General features: G+C 41.6%; 1 protein-coding gene across 3 annotated transcripts in view; it reads left to right on the top strand.

The window, feature by feature from the left end:
* Positions 1-25,661, top strand: part of IFRD1 (interferon related developmental regulator 1) — a 55,003-nt gene that overhangs the window by 5,454 nt on the left and 23,888 nt on the right. For 2 of the 3 annotated variants that reach the window (XM_010382453.2, XM_030932366.1), the window contains exon 1: positions 22,375-22,724. In XM_010382453.2, the coding sequence (XP_010380755.1) occupies positions 22,631-22,724 (94 nt within the window). In that variant the 5' untranslated portion in view covers positions 22,375-22,630. Of the gene's footprint in view, positions 1-22,374; positions 22,725-25,661 lie in introns of those variants that run through there. The other variant, XM_030932365.1, reaches the window with a different exon arrangement.

Here is a 25,661-nt window from a genome sequence, read left to right as displayed (position 1 = left end):
AATGCTGTGGAGGCTTGGACCTTCTCCTGATGAAGCTTTAATGAAGAGTATTAACCAGAAGTGTGAGATTATCAGACCTACCCACAGGTAGAGTATTCTGGGTTGCTGGGTGAAGGATAGGTCTCTAGGAGGTAAGCAGGGTGGAAACAGGGAACCAGTTTGGAAAAGCTATTTGCAATGGAGTAGTTAAGAGGCAGCAACAGGTAGATCTAAGGTACTGGCATTAAGAATGAAGAAATAAATGAACTTGAGAAATATTTAGGAAATTAAATGGGCATGGCTTGGTGACTGAAGAGGAAATAAGATGAAGGATAAAAGATGACTCCTGGGGTTCTCACTTGCGTGGCTGGCAAGATGAGGGTAAGAGCGTTAGTGACTTAGTTATCATCTGCTTATGAGGTGGTTTATATTGAAGGAAAGGAAACTTAACCTTCAGACTCCCTTCCTTGCATGAAGCCATTCAAAGGTTCTGGGAAGGGCTCTAGCAACTTTGTATACTTGAATCTGTATTATTTTCCTTAAACAGAGCCCCTACCCTTTTAAAGCTGGTATTAGCTTCAGACACACAAAACCTGAATCCACCCTGCCCATCCCCTTTCAAGTCATCTTATTACCAGTAGATTAATCTTCCTAAAAACAAAACATTGACATCATGTCAATCCTCTTCTCAAAAGCTATTGTCATCATGACAACAGACTTTATCAACTTGACAGTTTTACTTTGGGGTGGCCCTTTACTTCCTCTAAAATTCATCTCCCAACATATCTTTATAGTTCAGAAAAGTAACTTTGACCTGTCTGTCCAAAAGCAGGGAAATCATTTACAAATGTTTGAACTCTTTGGTTCTTGGACCTATCTACCCTTAGTTGCAATTACTCCATTGTACTTTCTTGTTTATCACCCATATTCTTGCATTGTTTTTATCCCAATTGTGGCTTTTTGTACTTTAAAGAACTTGCCTAATCTCAGACCTGTCTATTCAGTTGTGTTTGGCACGTCTTGTACCTATAGAAACCACTGGCATATGCACACATCACTCTGTATCATAGTCATTGGGCACATCCAGCATGTGATTACACTTCAGAATTCTGCTTTTGGTCACGTTAAGTCAAAGGCAATTTGCAGTCTAGAATGTTCATTCAGAAGTATAAACCCTTGAACATCAGTTATTTGATAGTTCCAATATCTGGAACACAGCATGCTGTCATCTGCAGTCACAGAGGTGTGTTGGACCATTCTCTCATCTGAAAGAAGAGTTGTCTTCATTGTTGTTCACCGCACTGCCGCCTGATAAATGGCTTCTAAGGATTTTCCTGCTATCTAAGCAGCTGCTACTCTGTGTATGAAAAATCTAATTTTTACTTTCTAAGATTTCTTCCCATAATGTCCCGTCTGCTTCAACAGATTCTCACTTAGACACACTAAAATTGGACTCATGATATCAATTTAATATTTTAGTAATCTCAATAAACAAGGCAGTCTTACCATGTTCTTTTTTCTTTTGGGATAAGGCAGGCCTAGCACCTTCCTAAAAAAAGAACATACTCTGCAACGTCATGTTACAAAAATTGCAGCTTGGTGAAGTTTTCTATTGATAGTCCCTCAGTTTTTCTTATAAGAGGATAACTCATGAGAAAAGTTGTTATATAATAAAATATAGAATGTTGCTATTAGAAGACACTTCTGAGCCATAGAGCATAGTGCTGCTGTTTCAGTCAGATCTTTCTCATCTCCCTTCTTCTCAACTTCTTCCTACTTCTTCATCCTCTCCACATCTGTTCCATGTTGGCAGATACAAATCAGAGGTGTGGTGGGGTTTACAGCACCTGCAGAGCCCCAAGGGCTTCTTTTGGATAAAAGGACTTGGAGCTGCCCACTATCATTCCACAGAGGGAGTTAGGAGCCAAGCATAGCAAAAAATTGTAATCAGCAACGTAGAAAAGATGCAACCTGAGGCAGGTGAAGGATTTGGGAGCCCGATTCTTTTTTAGGAAAATGCTGTTTTCTGTATCATAATTCCTTTCTGTTATCCCAAGCCTCCTGATTGTTGTGGTACTTCGGGGATTCAGGGATGGGTGTGTGTCGGTACTGGGAATACAGCAGCCAGGGAAGGCTGGTGGCAACCTGGAAGGTGGTTCTGAGATGGCCAGGGGTGGTCTGCTGAAGACTGGAGCAGCAGTCTAGCTCTTTGCTCCTAGCTGAGGGGACAAGCAGTAGCGAGGGCAGATGTGTGGAACAGGTGAGCATTCCTTGGGGATTTTCAGAAGTACCTAGGAAGGAGAACCTGGTAAAAGTCTAAACTTCCTTTTCATCACAAATGACATGAGTCCTGATTTTTGTTGCCTTGGGAACACTAGAAAATAGAGAAGTCTTTCACATCTGGCCTACCCAAAATAAACCTTCATGAGCCCATGTCCAGGAATGGGAAGAATTCCCTGCTTCCCTTCCACACACGTTTATTCCTAACTACTGTTCATCCCCTTTCTGTTCTGTTCATTTTGGGATTGACCAAGTGGGTGGACTAGACTTTAGTCCTCCCTTTAGGGAGCCAGAAGGATCACCTATTGCGGCTTGCTACCCTACCAGAAGTGGCTTGGGGTACTCATACAGCCTGGGGCCTGATGTAGAAGATTCTCCCAGCGTCGAGTTTCATATAGGTCAGCACCATGTTCCCCAGCTAAGTGATACAGAGGCTCCCCAAAGGCCAGTGAAGGTGGAAGGACCATTCCTCAGAGCTCCTCTGGCTCAAGGTTTTACATAATTACTCCTTGAGATGAATGGAACTTATTCTTTCTTTCCTTTCTTCTTCTTTCTTGCCTCATCCTTCTCCTCCCCTCCCTTTCACCTTCTTTTCTTCATGTGTCCTTGATCCTAGAACGTTTTCTGCTTATTATTTTTCAAGCTATATTGCTGTTACTACCAGTATCCTGTGTTTCCTGTTATGTCCAGAAAGCTACTTATACTATTAGTGCTTTACAGGGCACAAAGGGAGCTAAGGAAGCTTAAGGCTAGGCTAGGAGGTTACTGTCTAGCTCTTTTGGCTAGAAATTATTATATGAAGACATATACTATTGTTTTAACTATATGTCATATTATGTATATTGAATTAAGATTGATTGGTCTCAATATATAAATATGTGGTAACAAAATTCAAATTTGATAATTCAGCATAACGGTTCAGGACTTTTTCTCCTCTTGAGAAATAGGACTTTACTACTACCTACAGCGTCTACTCTCTTATCTATGTTGGAGAACAAGCATGACATGCATCAGTTTGGAATATTTTAGGTGAAATCACCTAGAAGCCAGGTTCTGGATGAAGTGTGGTGTGATCATTTATCTTTAGACTCACAACTGCAGTTCACCATCCCGCCACCTATTCCTCACATCTATGCAGTCCTCCTTCCCATCCTATTGCAATACTGGGAGGGAAATATCCAGGGCAGTAGGAAACTCCCTTGTCCTAACCTCCATAATCTGTTTCTCTACTATCTACATTGATGACCAAAGGTCATTGGGATTACTCTTTCTGCCTAAACGAGTGGAAGCAGAAATGTCACCATTATGAAAGTAGTATTTGAATTAAAGAAAGGGGCTACCAAGCATTCAGTCTATTCATTATGATCTTTTTGGAATCTTCTTTATAATGGAAACTCCAGTCATCTGAGGCCTCAATTCTTAGAAAGCAAGCATCTCCACATGCTGTCCTTGACATAGATGTACTTGTTCATAAATATTTCATCCATTTTGGCATCCTCCACATCCTATGTGCTCGATACATATTTACTAAACAAACAAGTGATTCTTGCTGCCTTTAATAGTGTTGTGTTGGCGGTATGAACACAATTTAATACTAGAAGATATTAGTCATCAGGCCAGCCATTTAGCCACGTCCTCTTATTGCCTACTCCTATAATTACATGGTAAATATAGAGGCATGAATGCCCAGGGACTTTATGTATCCTATTTTCTTATATTCATTTGTTTTGAGCATCAAAAATCAGTTATTGTGGCCTACTGTGTAGTGGGCATTTTAACTGTAAGTGGTAGAGAGTGTACATTTTTTAGAATTCTCACAATAGTGTGGTAAGAAATTATCTTCATTTTTCATTCATGTATTGGTTCATTCAACAACCATGTGTCAGGATCTGTGTTAGATACTAAGGAGACAACAGTAAACACCACAGACAAGATCTTGACCTTCATGGCACTTAGAGCTGAGACTTAGAGAAGTAACTTGTAGTTAGAGACATATCAAGTGACCAAGCCAGGATCTGAATCTGATTCCAAAATTTATGCTGTCCCTGAAAAAGTGATAATCAGTTACAAAGAACCTGCCAAGTGCCAATCCTTTACAACTTGGCTCATTTTTAAACCTTTGAACCAATTCCATGGATTAAGTATGACTATTCCCATTTTACAAATGAGGAACTGGGACTCTCAGAGATTAAATAACTTGCCTAAGATCACTAAGCTAGTAGACAGCAAGGCTTAGATCTGGACACACATCACCCTGGCTTCAGAGTCTGTAATGCTTCCATGTGGTCACACTGCTGGCCAATGGCGTAATGAAGAGAAAAGTCGAAAGGCCAAGCACTGTAGGAGCTTATGGTTTAGCAGGTGAGAAAAGTAAAATACACTTACAGTGCAAAGCAGAATATAAGGTCACAAGAGTGTAAACAAACTGCTTTGGGGTTGAAGAGGGATTATTTTAGTCTAAGGAGTCTTTGAAAACAGAGGACAAGGGAAAATACTCTGGTAGACCTATACCGTATCATCTTCCAAGTAGGAAATGACCTATTATTCTGAGGAAAACACAATATAAACAGAAGGATTATTTCATTTCTTTAATCTTTTTTTCTCAATGAATATATTCATTATATACAATTTACTGATTGTCAGAATGGATATGGCACTGTAAGACCTTTCAATTTCAGAGATATTAAACTGTTAAAACATGTGGATCATAGAATCAACTGTAACCTCCAAATGGGTTCTCCTTGCCTGCCATCCAGACAGAGCCGATTTATCAAGACAGGGGAATTGGAATAGAGAAAGAGTTTAATTCATGCAGAGCCAGCTGTACAGGAGACTGGAGTTTTATTATTACTCAAATCAGTCTCCCCAGAAACTCAGGCATCAGCATTTTTAAGGACAATTTGGTGGGTAGTGGGTTGGAAAGTGGGGTTTGCTGATTGGTTGGGTCACAGATGAAATCACAGGGAGTCGAAGCTGTCCTCCTGTGCTGAATCATTTCCTGGGTGGGGCCAGAAGACCAGATGAGCCAGTTTATCCATCTGGGTGGTGCCAGCTAATCCACTGAGTACTGATCCACTGAGGGTCTGCAAAATGCCTCAAGCACTGCTTTTAGGTTTTACAACAGTGTTGTTATCTCCAGGAGCAATTTGGGGAGGTTCAGAATCTTGCAGCCTCCAGCTCCATACTCCTAAACCATAATTTCTAATCATGTGGCTAATGTGTTAATCCTGCAAGGGCAATCTAGTCCCCAGGCAGAAAGGGGGTTTGTTTTGGGAAAGGGCTGTTATCATCCTTTGTTTCAAAGTTAAACTATAAACTAAGTTCCTCCCAAAGTTAGTTCTGCCTACCCCCAGGAATTAACTAGGACAGCTTGGAGGTTAGAAGCAAGATGGAGTCAGTTAGGTGATATCTTTCGCTGTCGTAATTTTCTCAGTTATAATTTTTGTAAAAGCAGTTTCACAACTAAATAGTTTCTTTTTTTGAGACAGAGTCTCGCTCGGCCACCCAGGCTGGAGTGCAGTGGCGTGATCTTGGCTCACTGCAACATCCACTTCCCAGCTCAAGCTATCCTCCCACTTCAGCCTCCCGAGTAGCTGGGACCACAGGCATGAGCCACCATGCCTGGGTAATTTTTGTATTTCTTTTTTTAGAGACAGGGTTTCACCATGTTGCCCAGGCTGGTCTTGAACTCCTGAGCTCAAAGTGATTAGCCTGCTTTGGCCTCCCAAAGTGCTAGGATTACAGGTGTGAGCTACTGTGCCTGGCTGAGTGTCTTATTTTTTTAATTGATGAGCATGTCTTGCTCTCTGTTTGAGGTATTTTAATTAGTAAAAGTATTGAAGAGTCATAGTCTATTCCCATTTTCATTGAGGTCCCAGTGGGGCTGCTGTGTATAGTTGCTTATTTTGTGCACTGAACATAGGTACCAAGCTGAGAGCATGAAAAGAGTTTGAAATCAAGTCTACATACTAAACAATGCTTCTCACTGCAGGACTGACTCATTCCCACCAAAAGAAGGGCATTTAGGAGACTTCTTAAAATCTGTATGAATTAGAAAGATTTTTCTATGGGCTAGGAATGGCCCTGGGTCCCACAGCAGGAGTGATGATAATGGTGCCACAACAGCCAAGGTTATAAACTGTACTTAATATGATAACACATTTTTAATATGTCTACTATGTACTTTAAAAACTGTAGAAGTTTATTAAACTCTAAATTAAAGATTAACTTAGCAATTAAGTAATTACATCATCGTAAAATTTGTTAATGAAAATTTTTATCGATTCCATGTTATTACATAAAGACAAATTATAATATGGGATAAAATTAAGTAATTTTAACTTTCAACTACACAATATTTTTGCACGTAACTTCAGGGGTTTCAAAGACCAACTAAATCCCATTTTGTGGGATGTTTGGATCTCAGATTATATACTAATATCACACTCATACTATTGTACAGAAAGATTAAAAAAGAATTGAACATGTACAAATATTAATATAAACATGATCACAACCTAACACTTTCCATAGACCTTGAAAAGGTCACTCATACTTTGGCTCATACATGATTCTGAATTACCTGGTTACTGACAAATATATTTTGGAAGTGTTCAATTATTTTTTTGATCACCCTATATCATTTAACAACTTCTTCTGAGAGGTTTCAAATGCCAACTCGGCACTCCTAGCCTGGATACTATTGTGCCATGACTAAACATTACGGCTCATATTGCAAGATGCCTTTTATAGGTTGGATTAATGGTGAACAGAGTAATATTTTATTGGATGGCAATAATTTTACTTTAGATTTCAATAAGTGATGGCGGTATTACCTCTCCACTGCAACACTCCTTCAAAATCAGATCAACACATAACCACCCGCCGACAGAACCAGAGCATCTCTGAAAGCTTCAGAGTTGTCATAGTGACCATTAAATTGTGAGCCACTCCAGGGCTTATTCTCATAGAGAGTGAAGATTCCCAGGACAATGAGTCATTATTAAAGCAGAGAGAACCTCTAAATGGTTCCCTTATTAGATCAGTTAGTGTTTGACTGCAAAACATGGATCTGACAACGTGGGTATCATCATTAGCCAGGGGCTGTCTTCAATTTCACAGACTATGTCATGAAACCGTCACGTTAAACATTTATTTTTCTAGCTGAATGTCATCTTTAAGGAATATTATTTCACTGGAGAATTTGCTAAGAAGAGACTGACTTGGATTCTGCCAGTCCAAAACTGAGCCACAGGAATCTGCTACAGGTGTGTGTGTGTGAGTGTGTGTGTGCGCGCCTGTGCTTGTAGAAAACACCACATGGTCTGACTGCAACCACATACATGAGCTCCAACAGCCAGTATAAATTCAAGTTGACCTTAACAGAAATATTTTTATCTGGTCAGGTTTTAATTGGCTCTTACTGAAATGAACATTCAACATTCATACTTCATTATATCATTAATTTTGAAATATTTTATATGCCTATTACTCTATCGATATTTTGTTTGTTTGTTTTTTGTTTTTTGAGATGGAGTCTTTCTCTGTTGCCCAGACTGGAGTGCAATGGCATGATCTCAGCTCACTGCAACTTCTGCCTCCTGGTTTCAAGTGATTCTCTTGCCTCAGTCTCCCGAGTAGCTGGGATTACAGGCATGCGCCACCACGTCTGGCTAATTTTTGTATTTTTAGTAGGGACGGGGTTTCACCATGTTGGCCAGGCTGGTCTTGAACTCCTGACCCCAGGTATCTGCCCACCTTGGCCTCTCAAAGTGCTATGATTACAGGCGTGAGCCACCGTGCTGGGCTGAATATTTTTCTTCTTAAAGAAAAAGAATTTCAAATAATGTTGACTGATTAAAGCAGATACTTTTCCTTAAAATTTTCCTTTTTTTTTTTTTTTTTTTTTGAGAAGGAGTCTCACTCTGTCACCCAGGCTGGAGTGCAGTGGCCAGATCTCAGCTCACTGCAAACTCCGCCTCCCGGGTTTACGCCATTCTCCTGCCTCAGCCTCCCGAGTAGCTGGGACTACAGGCGCCCGCCACCTCGCCCGGCTAGTTTTTTTTTGTATTTTTTTAGTAGAGACGGGGTTTCACCGTGTTAGCCAGGATAGTCTCGATCTCCTGACCTCGTGATCCGCCCGCCTCGGCCTCCCAAAGTGCTGGGATTACAGGCTTGAGCCACCGCGCCCGGCCAAAATTTTCCTTTTTTAAAAATGAAAATATTTGTTCAAGAAACATGTTTTAACCATGAATGAAAGCTGAATGCAACAAATGCAAAATGAGGTCACCAAGGCACATGCCAAGTATTTTGCTTCATTGAATACCCAGAGCAGCAGTGATGAAAATGAATGTAGGGGGATTAGGGATATTCACTATCAATGATTAAATGGGTGGCAGTTTTTCTTGGCCTATTCAACGATGATCCATAAATATTTACTTACATTTTATTAATTCAACAAATATTTGTTGAGTGCCTGTCTGTGCCAATCATGGGGCTGGGTGATTGAGATACAAAGATGAATAAAGCAGAACCTCTGTGTGCTATATTCTGTCCCAGCTAATCAGTGTTTCATAAAAGGGGCTAATGGCGTGAAGGAGGAGGAGGGATCAGTTCTAGCTACAGGGTGGCCATGAAATCAGGCAATGCAAATATATTATTTCATTGTATATTATAGTATAAAACCAACAAACCATTTATTATGTATGTGCCTATGTTTCTAGACTTGCTGGCCACCTATAAAAGGGTCAGGAATGATTTTAAAGGAAAAGATACTTGATTAAGGACTTATATATAAAAAAATGTTCACCAAGTTTGGGGAAAGGGCTTGGAAAGACATTCCTGGTTGAAGGAAATGTCCAAGCAACTGCAAGTGATCTTGCTTAGAGTATAGGAGAAGATTAAGCTGAATAGGTGCATAAATCAGGCTAAAGAGTACAGTGTTTTGTTTTGTTTTGTTTTGTTTTGAGACAGGGTCTCTCTCAACCTCTAGAGCCCAAACAATCCTCTCACCACAGCCTCCCAAGTAGTTGGGACAACAGGTGTGTGACCCAGCTAATGCCCAGCTAATTTTGTAATGTTTTTGTAGAGATGGAGTCTCACTATGTTGCCCAAGCTGAAAAAGTATGAATCTTATTCCGCAGGCAATCAGGAGCCAGTGAGGAGTTATGAGCCAAGCAGTAACCTGATGATTCAATCAAAAAATACGTATGGAGTGTCTCCTACTTTTCAGGCCAGTGCTAGGTGCTGGGTTACAAAGATGAATTAGGTACAAGGAACTCAAAGCCTAGTAAAGAAAAATATAAACAAGTTAGTGCAGTGAAAGTCGTAGATTTTCTATAATAACGATGATGATGATGATAACTTATTGGGTGTATATCAATACCATGTGCCAGGCATGCGCTAAGTGCCAGCATGTATCATCTTACTTAATTCTCCCATCGACCCCAAGAAGTACTATTGATTAGTGCTATTTTATAGAAGAGGAAACTGAGGAACAGAGATTTGGTAACTTGCAGCTGGTAAGTGGTAAAGCCAGGATTCAAATGCTAATGTTCTGTCTTCAGAAAATGTACCTTGTAACCACTAAGGGCTATGTTACTTCCCCATAATGGAAATCCCTCCACAGCACTAGGGGCCACACTAGATAAGGCAATCCATTCTGCAGGGATGAAAGTGGGGGCTGGAAAGTCTTCATGGAGATGGTAATGGGATGAGGGATGGGATAAGGAAGATCATTCTGTTAGCTTAGAGCAGGGCATAACTAGAGGTGGGACAGTGAACTAAGAGGCTAAGTAATACTTGGTAATATCAGTGGGAAGGAGAGGAAAGGACAGGGTGTAGACATATTTTAGATGTGAAATGGTTTAGCATGCTGAATGAGGTTAGGTTTCTGGTTTGCATATTGAGATGGATAGTAGAGCCATTAACCATGATGCATAATGCCAAAGAAGAAACAGGTAAGAGTGGGGTAGTAGAGTGGATACATGTTTCATTTGCTAAATTTGACCAGTCTGTGGGATAGAAAATGAAGAAGACAGTAATTGGATATGCGGTTCTGGAGTTTGGGATAAATATCACAGCTAGGGATTTTATTGAATGAATGTCATCTTTGAAGAACTTCAAAAGAATACATTACTTAATTGCTTGTATCTCTCTAAGTGTCAAATCATAACTACTGATTTCATAAAAAATGGGGCCAAATTTTTGGGTAAAAAAGGAATAATAGCTCAAGAAAGAAAATAGTGAAGCTGGCAAAGTGTACTACCTCATTTAAAAGCAAACGTGTAGGCAGGTTTTCTAGCGCATAGGGCTGTGAAAATGGCACGGAAGCACTATGCATACCTTTGAGGAGAAAAATACAGAGGGTGAGGAGAGAGGTAGATTAAGGTAAAGAGGTAGAGTTTGAGAGAACAAGGGTAGGGAAAGAATATTCCTGAATGTTGCCTCAAGCACATAAAGAGCTATAAGTATAAATGTTGTTGGTTCACTTCCTATTTTGAGAGTTTCTTGATCAGCCTGCGGTTTCTAAAAATTTATCATAAGAAACAGAACCTGGAGACAAAGGCAAATTTGTTTGAATGGATGCATGAATAGAAATAACTTGGGACTAGAAGATACCTCCTTAGCCAAAAAAGACTAGGCTATGGAAATCAAGCCAACAAATAAAAAACCTTTAATCTATATATGTCAAGTCAAATTAACCTTATTATCATGTGGGTGGAATCTGTTTTATTCCCTCAGTCTTTGGAATATAGCAAACGTACCATTACTCACCCATCATGGCAACGCTTGTTTAGAAGGAAAACTACCATTCACGAATCATCGACCTGAGCATAATGAAAGTTAGCCACCTGGGATACATTGACAGGAAAATGGATTCCTCCTGTTGAAAGATGTTTCGGTTAAAACAAGTTCTGATGCCAATTGACAACAACAACAACAACAACAACAACAGTAACAAACAACCCTATTAAGGACCACTAAGGGAAATGAAAACTCTTAATTCAGAAACCAAAGATGGAGAAGAACAAGAGAGTGAAAAAAGCCCAAAAAAGCAGTCATACACAATAATAGTGGGCATAGAAGGAAGGAAATTCTCCAAATACAGTTTTAACAGAGTGTCCCTGGACAGAATTCTGTGGAGGCGGAATGAAGTGGGCAGGGTCCTATGTTGGTACATTGTATGTACAAAACAGCAGGTGACAAGAGTGAAGATTTCAAAGACATTTTCTTTCTTGGAACATATGGGACTTTTAAGGGAAGTAGGGGGATAGTTGCACGATTATTTTTACTTATTTCTGAATGCATATAAGACTGTTAGAAATTGCCAAATGGTACCATCATTTTAAAGAGATTGTTAGATATAACAGTACCAGTTAAGATGCTTTTCAGCCCCAAGCCACAGAAATCTCAAGTTTAAATTATTTTAAATATTAAAGGCATTTATTATGATCACATAAGTGGTCTAGGGGTAGGGGATAGTAGGTGGTGCCTGTTGGTTAATTCGGTGACTCAAAAACCTCATGTATGTTCTTTTACCCTTCTCTTCTGCTATTCTTGGTGTTAGCTTTGTTTGCCTTTATGGTCACAAATGACAACACCCAGAAAAAGATAAGACCATCTGTTCATTTGTATTTCTCTTGGGAAGGCGAAATATTTCCCTCAAGCCCTCAACTCTTACACCTCACTGGCTAGAGCTGTGTTCTGTGCCCAAGAATAAACCATTTATAAGAGGAATCAATTATGACCCAACCTCTGGAGCTGGGGTAGGTCTAGCCTTCCCCTGAAGCACATGGCCACTTGAAGGAGGTTGGATATCTGAACAAAATTGGGGTTCTAAGAATAACGAAGAGAGTAAGATGGATCTGCAGCAGGAAATCAATGATGTCTGCAACAAATTAATTTCAAAAGACTTTCTTTCTTTCTTTTTTTTTGAGATGGAGTCTTGCTCTGTTGCTTAGGCTAGAGTGCAGTGGTGCAATCTCGGCTCACTGCAACCTCTGCCTCCTGGGTTCAAGCAATTCTCCTTCCTCAGCCTCCAGAGTAGCTGGGACTCCAGGCGTTCACCACCACACCAAGCTCATTTTGTATTTTTAGTAGAGATGGGGTTTCACGGTGTTGGCTAGGCTAGTCTCGAACTCCTGACCTCAAGTGATCTGTCTGCCTCGGCCTCCCAAAATGCAGGGATTACAGGTGTGAGCCATGGTACTCGGCCACAAAAGCCTTTCTTGAATGGAATGAAAATATTTACTAAGTGTGTCTTATTTATATAACCTTTTAGCAGTCTCAGCAGTTTGATAAATGGTTAGTTTTCTCTCTTGATTTTAATAAAACAATTAACATAATTATAATTTTAAGACTATTTAAAATAAATATTTCAATGTGATAAGCCTGGTACAGTCAATTTAATTTGGCATAGGTTTTTAAAGTGTCTGTTCAGAATTCTTTTGGCTGGATTGGTTCACAATAATTATCAGTAATGATGAATGAAATTTGGCAGTTCACTCTTCCATAATTTAGAAAGGTGCTAACATGCCTCCAAAGTGTTGGAGAATCTGTTCCTACTTCCTACTGCCTTTCATCTGAGTGTAAAAGATAGGCTTTTAAAATCCCACTTGCAAATGCCTGGACAGTTTTCTGGAACTCCAAGAGACACTAATCAAGAAAACAGAGGGGTGCTAAGGAGAAACTGTGAACTGTCCCAGCTTGCAAGAAATAAAAACTGACTGGACCTAACTTAAGCATAAGAAACAGTTTATTTTAAAAGTTCAGGCTGGGTGCAATGGCTCACCCCTGTAATCCTAGTACTTTGGGAGGCCAAGGTGGGCAGTGTTGTGAGTCCAGGAGTTCTAGACCAGCCTTGGAAACCCGGCAAAACCCCGACTCTACAAAAAATACAAAAATTAGGCCAGGTGGGGTGGCTCACGCCTGTAATCCCGACACTTCGGGAGGCCAAGGTGGGCGGATCACGAGGTCAAGAGATCTGAGACCATCCTGGCCAACATGGTGAAACCCTGTCTCCACGAAAAATACAAAAATTAGCTGGACATGGTGGTGCATGCCTGTAATCCCAGCTACTTGAGAGGCTGAGGTAGGAGAATTGTTTAAACCTGGGGGACAGAGGTTGCAGTGAGCCAAGACCGTGCCACTGCACTCCAGCCTGGGCAACAGAGTGAGATCCTATCTCAAAAAACAAAAATTAGCCAGGCATGGTGGTGCACACCTGTAGTCCCAGTGGGTTTGGAGGCTGTGGTGGGAGGGTCACCTGACTGCAGTGAGCTGTGATCGCACCACTATACTCCAGTCTGGGTGAGAGGCAAGACACCATCTCAAAAAAACCAAACCAAACCAAAACAAAAAAGTTCAGGGTGTCCCCTGGAAGCCTAAGGCAGGAATTCAGTTGAGTCTCTGGCAGTTCTGCCTACCTGGAAGTGGAAGCTCATGACTAGATGGGAAGATCCATTTCTTTCTCTGCTTCTCTCTATATTCCTGTTTCATTCTCTCCTCTCTGCAAACTTTCTTTCTTATTTTTTCATGTCTGTGGTGGGCAGATGATACCTACTTTTTATTCTCTGCTCAGAAGACAGTCCAGACTCTTCGAGTGTCTCTCAGTTCTAATTCTGAATTCCAAGGAGAGAGAATCTGATTTACAAATGATGCTGAGCTCCTGTGCTAGACTAGGAACTTTATGAGGCCAAATACTCTATTTTCAGGCATTCCTTTGTTCTCATGCTCTAGAACATGCTTGGTATATAGTGGACACCTGAGAAATGTTTGTTGAAGGAACTGAGACTTTTCTAAAAATTATGACGATCCAGTGTTGAAACTAGCAGCCCTGAAGAGTTGTGTGATTCCTAGCACTCGCAGAGTTTAAGAAAAAAAACGGATAAATATCTGCTTACTAATATTAATGGCTAACATGTACTGTTTCATATACTCCTCATTCATATAGCTTAGATTAAGGAACTTGCACACAGTCATCAAACTAGTAAGTGGTTGATAAGGCATTTTGACTCTAGTTCTGTCTGTCTGGACCTAAACCTTGGTGATCCTCCAGCACAATATATGGCCTCCAATAAGATTTTTAGGAGCAATGCTGGAGGCGTGGTTGACTCAGTCTAGTCTAGTCTTGTCCTTATAAGTCTGATCTGGGGCTTAGTAAATTTCTCCTCTTAACCACTTTATCAGCTCCCAACCAAAAGATCTTCCCTTGCTTACTGATGTCTAAAATGCCATCTTTAGGAGAGTCATTTCTTTCTTTGGTTTAATATAAGTAGTATCTCATCATTATAGAGTACTTGGGAGGTTACAAAGACCTTTACATAATGATGTCATTTTTATGATAATCCAGTGACATCAATAGGGCAGGGATTATTGACTCCCATTTCGAGATAAGGAAATGGAGGTTCACTGCGGCTAGGTGACTTGCCCCAGAAGAGATGACTGAACACTCTAGGGAGCCTATGGACTCGCTGCTTAGGGGTAGAGAGGAGGAACCTCCTTGGTCATGTCCCTGGGGGTGGGTAGTGAAAGCTGATCTGTCATGAGAGAAACAAGAGTCACTTCCAAATGGGCTGAGAGGGACGGACAGCCACAGGCCACCTGGCACTGAGTTCTGTTGCTAGACTAGGGACTTTCTGAGGACAAACACTGTTTTCAGTCATCCCTTTGTTCTCATGCTCTAGAACATGCTTGATACATAGTGAACACCTGAGGAATGTCTGTTGAAGGAATTGAGACTTTTCTAAAAATGACAAATATCCACTGTTAGAATGAGCTGCCCTGAAGAGTTGTGTGAGTTCTAGCACTGGCAGAGTTTAAGAAAAAATGGATAAATATCTGCTTACTAATATTCATGGCTAACATTAATTGTTTACTATGTGCTGAGTACTGGGCTAAGTGCTTTACATGTATTGTTTCATGTATTCCTCATTCCAGCCACATGAAATAGGTTCTATCATTAACCACATTGAAACCAAGGCATGGAAGAGTGAAGTTACTTGTTCAAGAATCCATTGCAAATAGTATGGCCAGGATTTGAACCCTGTAATACTGAGTTAGAACCTTGGATCTTAATCATGTTGTCAACGGTTTCCTAGATGAGGCAGGAGTGTGAAGTAGGTCACCCCTTAAGAAATTTTCAACTACGTAAGATTCTCTGGTTGTTGGCGGTAAGATTAGTACTACCACACAGAGAAAGCTGGGAACAAGAACTGGTTGTAGACTGGGTGTGGTGGTTCATGCCTGTAATCCCAGCACTTTGGGAGGCTGAGGTGGGAGGACTGCTTGAGCACAGGAGTTCGAGACCAGCCTAGGCAACACAACACAGCAAGACCCCATTTCTACAAAAATAAATAAGTAAATTAGGTGGGTGTGGTGGCATGCATCTGTATCCCAGCTACTCAGGAGGCTGAGATGGGAGGATTGCTTGAGCCCAGGAGGTCAAGGCTGCAGTGAGCTGTGATGGTACCACTGTACTCCAGCCTGGATGACAGAGGGAGACCCATCTCAAAAATAGCACCCCCCCCCCCAAAACGGCCGGGTGTGGTGGCTCATGCCTGTAATCCCAGCACTTTGGGAGTTGAGGTGGGTGGATGACTTGAGGTCAGGAGTTCGAGACCAGCCTGGCCAACATGGTGAACCCCATCTTTACTAAAAATACATGAATTAGCTGGGCATGGTGGTGAATGCCTGTAATCCTTCGGGAGGCTTTGGCAGGAGAATTGCTTGAACCTGGGAGGTGGAGGTTGTAGTGAACTGAGATTGCACTATGGCACTCTAGCTTGGGCGACAAGAGCAAAACTGTCTCAAAAAAAAAAAAAACCCCAAAGCGAACACCTTCCCCAACAAAAAAACAAAAACAAAAACAAACAGACAATAAAACAAAACTGGTTGTAGAATGTAGAGAGGTTTGGTAAAGAACAAGTTGATTTTAGTTATGTTTGGTATGAAGAGTCAGGATATCCAAATGGAAAAGTCCAATGATATCTTTATGTTCAACAAAAAGATAATTCCTACTTATGCTGTTGCCATAAAAAGTTCTTTCAACACAATGCGTCATAACTATCCTAGTTTGGCTGTGTGTATCATGGTACTTATGGCTCACAGTACCCTGCTAACACAGTCTCATATTTTATTATTGATAATACTGCAGTATTATGAGATAAGCAACATCCCAGTTTTAGAAGACAATTAAACATTTACTGTCTTTTGTCAGAAATTTCATTAGAGAAAGTGTATGTAATTTCAAAACTGAAAACCACATAGAAGTGTCTTCTACACAACAAAAAGAAAAAAGCAAACAAAATATATCCACAGCCTTGAAAAGTTCTAACTAAATTTGCCCACTGTATCATTTCTTAGCAAACAGGGATCTCAAATTTAGCATGCTGTATTATCACCATTCTTGGCAATAAAACAAAAATTGCAAACATATTAAGAAAACAATGCAATCTAAAACATAACAAGTGATAATCCATGTAAAAAATTATTTGATGGAATAACATTACTATTTAATAATAAAGTTCTGCTAAAGCTTTATAAATATCAGAAAAAACTTACACTGGCAAACAATCACCAGGCAGTCAACAATTGAATGTCCCCAGTATACTGATACTAGGGGTGAAGAGACTCTAAGAAAAGGGGGAAGAAGGCAAGATTTAGCTTCAACGGGCCTTTTTCGCAGGATTGCAAATAAAACCCATGACTCTGGACATTAAAATGGCAACAGTGACACTGGGGACTACCAGAGGTGGAAGGGATGGAGGCGGAAAGAGTTGAAAAACTACTGGGTACTATGCTCACTACCTAGGTGACGGGATCATTCATATCCCAAACCTCAACATCATGCAATATAACCATGTAACAAACCTGTACATGTATACCCTGAATCTAAGATAAAAGTTGAAATTATAAAAAAGCAAACAAGAAAACCCATGACTCCTGGGAACAAGCAGTCAGGTTCCCATATGGCCAAAGCAAGCCACGGGCAAACTTGGAATCAATTAGACCTAGGTTTTCATCACAGACTCACTGTTTACCATTGGTACGACCTTGGGGAAGTTGCAAAACCTCTCTGAGCTCATTTTTTCATCCACGAAATGGTAAAACGAATCTTTTCTGTGTAGGGTTGCTGTAAGGATTACATGAGAGGTGTGAAAACAGTCTAGAACAGTGGCAGTGTGGACTTCCAATAAATGTTAGCCTCATCCTTTTCCCCACATTAGTTCCTTTGCTTTTAAGAAAACTGCTAAAATACAGAGGAAATTGACTCCCTCATTTAATTAAACATATACAGTTATTGTCTACTGGGCCACTATGTACAGATGTATAGGTTGTTCCCTGCTGGAGGGAGACTGGTGACTGGATTCCAGCCCATAAACACTCATCAGGCTTGGTGTTCTGCTTCTAATTTGCACAAAGGTGCTACATGTGTGTTTCAGAAGTGACAAAACTGGGCTTTGGCCACATGTAGCTTGTAGCTTGTGTCTGAGGGGAAAACAGACAAGTAATCAAGAACTACAATATATATTGAAAAAAAGAAGTAAAATAAAACACTACAATACATATAATTAACTCTAGTCTAAAGAAGGCACTACAGGAACAAAAAAGAAAGACATTTAAATCAGACAAGTTGGGGGGCCCAGGATTAGCGGCCCAGGATCAGTCACTTAAAGGATGATGGGGAGATCGTAGAGAAGGATGTTCTAGGCAGAGGAGGGACATTTAATTATTAATACATTTATCCATTCAGTAAATGTGTTTTGTTAGTTCATGTCTTTTATTAACTCATATACAAGTAACTGTCTTCTGGTTTGCTGAAGCAATAAGTGAGACATTTGTCACAATAATGTCTGCCAAAGTGGCTGGCCATAAACACTCCAGCACGACATTTATCTGAAGAGCACTCTAGATGAAGGTGACTTATGTTGCCATTCTCATCCACCTTACAGTATTTCAGGACGGCCAGCTTCGCCTTCTTTTGCTTACACTTATTCTTCTCAGGAGTGGTATAAACATTCAGTAAATACTAATTGAATATCTAAGTGCCATGTACTGTTCCAGTACTGAAGATACAACAGTGAATAAAACAGACAGGATCTCCTTCCTTGTAATTCTAACATTCTAGTAGGAGAGACAAAAATGATTGGGCCAAAAAAATATTAAGTAGTGAGATGTACTTTGGGAGAATATAAGCAGGGTGGAGGTGCTGGTGGTAGGTAGGGTGAGGATGTGACCTTAGAATGGAGAGTGGAAGAGTGGGAGAGTAGGAAGGCCTCTTCAGGTAGGTGTCATTTAAGCTCAGATCTGAATGGCAACTGTGGGAAGCTCCGGTTGATCATTCAGGCAGTGGGAAGAGCTGTTGCAAAAGTCTTAAGCAGGGAATGAACTTTGTGTTTTTGAGTTGGGAAAGACCAGCGTGGCTGAAGTGCAGTGGGTGAAAAGAGGGGCAGGAGATGCAATACGGAGAGAGGCAGGTGCCAAACCTAGGTGAGGTCTGGACGCTTGAGAGTGGTGAGCTCAGAGACCTGCTAAGAGTTTGATATGGCATTAGGAAAGGGACTGTTAGGTGATGAGAGAAGTGATTTGGGAGATATAGGCAAGAAATGGATTCTGACAAGCCCTACATGGAGGATCTGGGAGGCATTATTTCTGCTCAGTGCCATGCAGAGAATCCCAAGGAGGCCATGACTAAAGTCATTCAAAGAAAACCTTTCATGTTTATGCCTTCAAGGAAGGTATGAATATGAATCTTATCTCTATTACTTGTTCTTGAATCAAAGTCATCAACGCACAGACTCCGTGAGAACTTAGAACTTTTCTCGAGTGTGCCCCTAAATTCTGATTAATGTAAAATTTATTTTTGCAATACTTGAGTATACGTACCCTGATGGTGATTTCTGTTCAATGAAATGTTAAACTAAGTTGTTTTATAAGAGAATATATTTTACAATGACTTAAATGTTGAGGTAGCACATATTGTCATATTGGTAACAAATACGTGATATTTTTTTACTAGAGCATGAGAGAATTTTGCCTACTGGTACATGAGGCAGACATTGCTATTTGTCTACCTTATATCCATGGTTTCCCCTTCATTCTTAACAATAGAACCTCAATTTTGTTTGCCAATGAGCCCAACCAAAAAGACTTGTGTTTTAAACTTCTTTGCAGCTAGGGATCATCTTGTGACACAGTTCTGGTCAACATGTAGGTGGAAGTTTCTAGTGAGCGTATCTTTCCTGAAGAAAAAGGCAAAATCTGGAGAAAGCCCCTTTTCCTGTTCCCTTTCTTGCTTCCCCTTCCTTTCTGGTATTTGTAATCATTTAGTGACTTGATGTTTGGAGTCTCCTAATTTCTTTAAACATGATGCAAAACAGTATGTGGAGCTGAAGACCACTGTCCCATGAGGAGTTGGGCTAAATCTTTGTGATATTTGCATTGGTCTAGAGCTAAACTGTAGAAGTAAAACTGTAGTAAGGTAATTTTATCAAAAGTACAATATCTCTCAGAATTCATTATACTGAAGGCTATACTTCACGTTTGTAGTGATAAGTAGTTTCTCCCTTTCCTTGATCCAGAATGTATGTATGTAGTGATACATTTCTGCCTTTCCTTGATCCAGAAAAATCTAGTCAACAATTATTTCTTAAATGTTCATTTAACTATATATACACTGACTATAATTTCAATTTCAAATGTAACACTTCTTTTTGTGCCATGAGGGATACAGAAATGATGAAACCAAGATTTTTTCAAGTTCTTGGGTCTACAAATTTAAAAAAAAAAAAAAGAAAGAAAAGTAAGAAAAAAGAAAAAAAACAAATTAAAATAAAAAAAGATTTTTGTTCTTGGAAAGCTGATAATTTCATGAGATGACACATGTGTTCACAAATAAATGTAAAACAAGTATGTATATGATGTGGTGGGCCATGGCCAGGCCTGCCCAAGAAAAACTAAGTGGATGTGAAAGGATTTGGAAAAAAAGCCCCTGCCCCAAATGCAAAGCACACATTTCCAGGGCTCGAACCTGGACCTTAGGCCTAGGTGATGTGCCTCCAGAGTGGTAAAACTGTTGCCTTATGTATAGTACAAGTTGTTTCTGGATGGTGAAGAGCCTAGGGTTATTAAAGTTATTGAGTCTACAATTCTGAGACATCTCATTCTGTGTAGGCCCTGTCACTGAGTTGCAGTGTGCCTCTAGATACAAGGAGTCAGTGCGAGCTGCTTCCTCCCCGGCAACCTGCCTCTGTATCTGGTTTCTGTGCTCTGTGCAGTTTACTGGCTGCTTCAGGATTAAACAAAGTAAAAGCAACCCTGAAATGTTGCCCGTTTTAGCATCTTTGAGTAGGCCCTGTGGGGAGGTAGTAAGTGCCATTAGGGCATTATTAGGATGAGTGTTAAAGAGTTGTGAGGAGGAAGAAACAATTCTGGCTGGAGGCTTCAGGAAGGTGGCAGCATGAGCTACCTCTTGAAAGGCGGATAAAATTTCTTAAGGTGAAGATGGGAGGAAAGGCATTACAAGAAGAGGAAAGAATATGAATGAGGAAATGGAGGTAGGAGAACAGAGCTGTGTATTGGAAATGAAAAGCATCCCGTTTGGCTGAAGAACAAGGACTGTATGAGGAAGCAGTGAAAGATGAGGCTAGAAAGGGAGTCAGGGCCAGGCTAAGAGTGTTGGCATTTAAAAATTAGTCATGGGAACCATGGAATGTTTTTGAGCAACTATTAAAGCAGGTGGATTAGTAAAACAGAGGATACACAAATAAATCTGGCAGCATTACTGTGCATGAAACATGGAAGAAAAGACTGGGAGGTCGCTTAAAATGCCCAGGCATGAACTGAGGTCACATGTGATCACAGAATAGGACAGGAATTTAAGAGTGTTACTTTAAAACTAATTGCTTTGTGTGTGTGTGTGTGGGAGGGGGGGGTGTATCAAAGAGAAAAAAGACTGTGAATTTGAGTTTTGGAATTTAACATACGGGAGGATAATAAATAGTACAGTGAACAAAGGGAAGACAGGAAGAAGGAAATACAGTATTTGTTTCAGAGATGTGGGGTTGAGGTACAAGTGGAACATTCTGGTGGAAATGTGCTACAGGCAATTGAAAATAGACGAATACAGCTCAGCTGAGCGGTGGAGTGGCAGATGACTCACCTACATTGAGGTGAGTCAGGGACTTTGATCTGTCATAAGCATAGTATATGAACCTAATAACAGGCTCTAAATACTTGACAAATGTCCTAACAAGGAAGTCAGAGATCTAGGAGAGTCTTGAGAAAAAAACCAAAACTGCGATTATTGATATGTATAACTTATGTTTGTTTTACCAGCTGTGAAGTTCTCAGAAACTCTTATCCTCAGTTGACCTCCCAACTGGCAGGTAGTATTATCAAGGGACACATTCTTGTATAGAAACCCACAACGCTGAATTGCCATATATTCCTAGTCTAGAATCTGAGATATACACGAACTCCACAACTAAGTAGACGAAAGCATCCCTTTTTTGGGGGGTTGGTGGGGGCACATAACCCTGAACCATGGTCCAATTACAGGTACAGTACTGATGATGGCTGAACTAGTTCATGGAACTAGTTAAAACTAAAACCATGGAAATGTTCCCCAGGAGAGGTAGGGCTGTGTGCCTGGCAGGTGCCGCAGGGAAGTAGGGGAAAGGTGAAGGAGAACACCAGCCTCCGGAGAAAGAGAAGCAAAGGTGATTGCATAGCTGCCAGCTAGAAGCCGACTCCCGTCATCGGGCGTACTCGCCCCACTTGCGCATCGCCGGTGCCTACCTCACCCAGTTCCAAGGCGGGGGCCGAGCGGAGGCAGGGGTGGGGTCACCAGGAGAAAAGGAAGTGGGCAGAAAAGCCCGTAGGGAACAGAGGGCTGGAAGGAGGCCTCGGCCCCAGCCTTACTACGTTTCCCAGAATTCAGTGAGGCCACGAAGACAGGCTCCCTGGGCGCGGACGGAAGACTGGCCGCATGGGATTTGTAGGCAGGATCCGCGCCCCGCCCGAAGGAGGAGTCTAGCGGGGAGGTGTGCAGGGATTGGCTGGGGAGAGCTCAAGTCCCGCCCATATGGTGACGTCAGGCGGCGGTCTTGCTACTTAAGGCGTCGAGGCCTCGCCTGCCCCGCCTTAGCTCCCGCGCTAGAGAGAAACATGTATCGTTTCCGATCACAGGTCTTCACGGGGATTTCTGCTGCCGCCACCGCCCACTCTTACCCCCGCCGTTTCTCGCCTCTGTTGTTAGCCGAAGACTCGCCTCTCAGCTGCCCGCCGCACAGACGCACGAGTAAAAAGTGCAGCTCCATCGGCTGATCCTCGCTAAGCTCCGACTCTAGGCGGCACCGGGCGTCCCACGATGCCGAAGAACAAGAAGCGGAACACTCCCCACCGCGGTGGCAGTGCTGGCGGCGGCGGCTCAGGAGCAGCTGCAGCGACGGCGGCGACAGCAGGTAAGGGGGTATCCCCGCCGCCGGCATCCCGGTTGCCGGCCGGGCTGGCGAGTCTCCCATTCTTGGGCACGGTGGGAGTTGTAGTTCTTTCTCTGCGCTACACGTTTGCGTTTCCAGGGTGTGTGGTTTGGCCACTGAACTACAATTCCCAGCGTGCCCTGGGAGCCGCTCCTCGCGCGATTTAGATGTGGCGTGCGAACCGGACTCTTGGGCACCGGCTGTGGGGGCGGGGAGGAATGGGTCCATGGGCCTGAGAGTGTGTGGGAACAGGGGCTGACCGGGAGCTGGGCGGGAAAGGAACTATTCTCAGTTCCTTTCTGTGCGGCGATCTCTCCCGATCTCTCCCTGACCACGGGTGGGGAAGAACAGGGAGTTGGGTCCATGCCGTCACTGGCCGCCTTTGAGCCCCGGCTCCAGTATGGAGCTCCTGGGATGCCAAACGTCCGGCAGGTTTGGACGGGCTCTTGCGTCACGCGGCGTGGGCCTTGCGCTGTGGGCCCGGGGTGACGCAGAGGCTTCGGGGAAGTTTTCCGTCCCGCCTGTCCACCTGGCCAGGCGGAGGCCTCGGAGGCGGGGGGACCACTTTCTGCCCCCTAGGCTGTGCTCCTGCCCCTAACTGGCACCTGCAGAAGCCCCGAACCTCTAGCACCTCTGCGGTCACCCGAGGCGACCTCCTGCTCACGGGGGAAAGAAACGCGTTCTCCTTTGTGCTGCATTCTATATGTTCTCTGCAGTGAGCCCCAGAGAGGCAGGGTGTTGGGGAGCTTAGGTTACAGTTTGCTAAAAGTTGAGGTTATTGTGCCCTCGCTACGAAGTTGAAGTTTTTCCTGGGTGGGATGGGTAGGTGCGTAACTGAATTTATGGTTTTCTACTTACCATATGGCTAAGAAAAAGGATTCCAATTGGAATTGGAAGGCCCTTCTAGGAGAGACCCCAATAAACTCAAATCGAGTATTAAATAACCTGGGTAATATTTTATTTAGAAATTTAAACAGGAGTTAAATATTGGAGTATTCTCCGACGTTATCGCACTGGAACTATTAGCCGTTAGGTATTTTTGAACACAGTTGTCACTCTGCCACGGCTGCCACTCAGAACGATATGCCTTTGTTCACAAGAAAAGTAAATATGCGGGTTATGTTGGTAAAGGTTTTTGGAAACTGGCATTTAGAAAGCTCAAAAACTCGTGATCATGTATTAAACATTTAATACTTGACCATAGGGAGGGATTCTTAAAACAGCAATCTTTTCCATTTTTTTAGGTGCCTCTTTATTTTGAATGCTCTCCATGTTGATGAAATTCATTCTTTATCAAGATGTAAAATATGTAATTAGTTTATTGTGGCCTCTGGTTGCTTTACTTGAATTGAGGATACTTTTTTTTTTTTTAAGGGGAAGGGAGTCTGTCTGTGTCGCCTAGACTGGAGTGCACTGTGGTGTGATCATAGCTCACTGCAACGTCTTAACTCCTGGTCTCAAGCAATTCTCCCACCTCCGCCTTCTGTTGCTAGGACTATGGGCATGTGACACCATTCCTGGCTATTTTTTACATTTTTTGTAGAGACAAGGTCTATGTTGGCCAGGCTGGTCACAAGTCCCTCGTCCCCAGGGATCCTCCTGCCTCAGCCTCCCACGATGCTGGGACAGTGCCTGGTCTGAGGATATTTCTTACCACTGTGTTTCAGCTTTTCCTCATCTGAATCAAACATTTTAATTCTTTCTAGAAGATATTTGTTTTATTCTTTTACCCTTTTGTTGATGAAATGGAAAAGTTTGAAAGCTAAAGTTTGAAAGTTGTAATGATATTAGTAATGGCCTAGATCACGCACAAACCTTTATTCCCGTCTAAAGTTTCTGGGCAAGCCTCCTTCCCTTTTTGTGCTTACAGTACCTATGCAGGCCTCTGGTGGCTGTGCGGGGATTGCCTTTTAAATTTTGCCTCAAGGCTCTTTTGTGACCTTTCATCAACTTTATTGCTGCTACCTTTTCACTATTTTAGTAGAAAAGATCCATTTCGCCACTGAATTTTAGCATATGTAAACAAATGGAAAATTATTCTTTGATTAATTTATAACACAATACATGCTTTGAATATCTTTGGAAGTATGTGCTAGAACTTGTTAACTGTGGTTGCCTCTCAGAAGTGGAACTGGGGAAAGGGATGGGGTGAGATTTACTTTTTGAAACTTTAACTTGGTCCCATGTGAATGTTTTACGTCTTTAATAAACAATTAATAAATAATAGTTGAGTAGAAGAGATGGAAAATTACACAAACTTTTGCTTACTTACAAGCCACTTACCTAATTGGTATTTTTAAATGACATCTAGAAGAAATGGGATTCAAATGAGGTCTCCACTATATAACCAAATTGTCATTATTACTTTAATGACTTTTCCATTTAAACTATTTTTTATGTTAGTGGAGAGTTTTAGGAAGGTAATAAAATTGACTTCTTTTATACAGGTATGTCATAGCACTTAATTTAAAGAGAATGTTTTCAAGAAAGAACAAAACCTTGTTAGCCCTCTAGAAATAATTTATGTACCTAGAGTGCCGTCTCTTTCACGGTACTTAGGCTCACAGCGTGGGTGAGTTTGACCTAGATATCAGACATTCATACAGGGTTTTTTTTTCTTGATATTTGTATGTGTGTATTTTTTTTCTTTCCCTCAAATCTTAGAAATCATTAATACTGATGAGTTAAGGGACCAGAGTAAGAGCTGCATAGGAGGAATACTCTCAGAAATAGGCTATGAAAAAGAAAAACTGTGAATTGACTTGTGAATAAATGTTAATAAAATTAATCAGATGACACTCATCTATTGCCATGACTTCAGTCATAAACACGAGGAAGATAGATGCAGAAATAGAGTATGATGTCATAGGTCTTTGTTTATTCCTGTCCTAAGCACTCTAAGAAATTTTGAGATTTTGG

Source organism: Rhinopithecus roxellana, chromosome 6 (genome assembly GCF_007565055.1).
Source record: "Rhinopithecus roxellana isolate Shanxi Qingling chromosome 6, ASM756505v1, whole genome shotgun sequence".
NCBI lineage: Eukaryota > Metazoa > Chordata > Mammalia > Primates > Cercopithecidae > Rhinopithecus > Rhinopithecus roxellana.
Note: the sequence above shows the minus strand (reverse complement) of the source record. Positions and strands in the feature narration are given on the sequence as shown.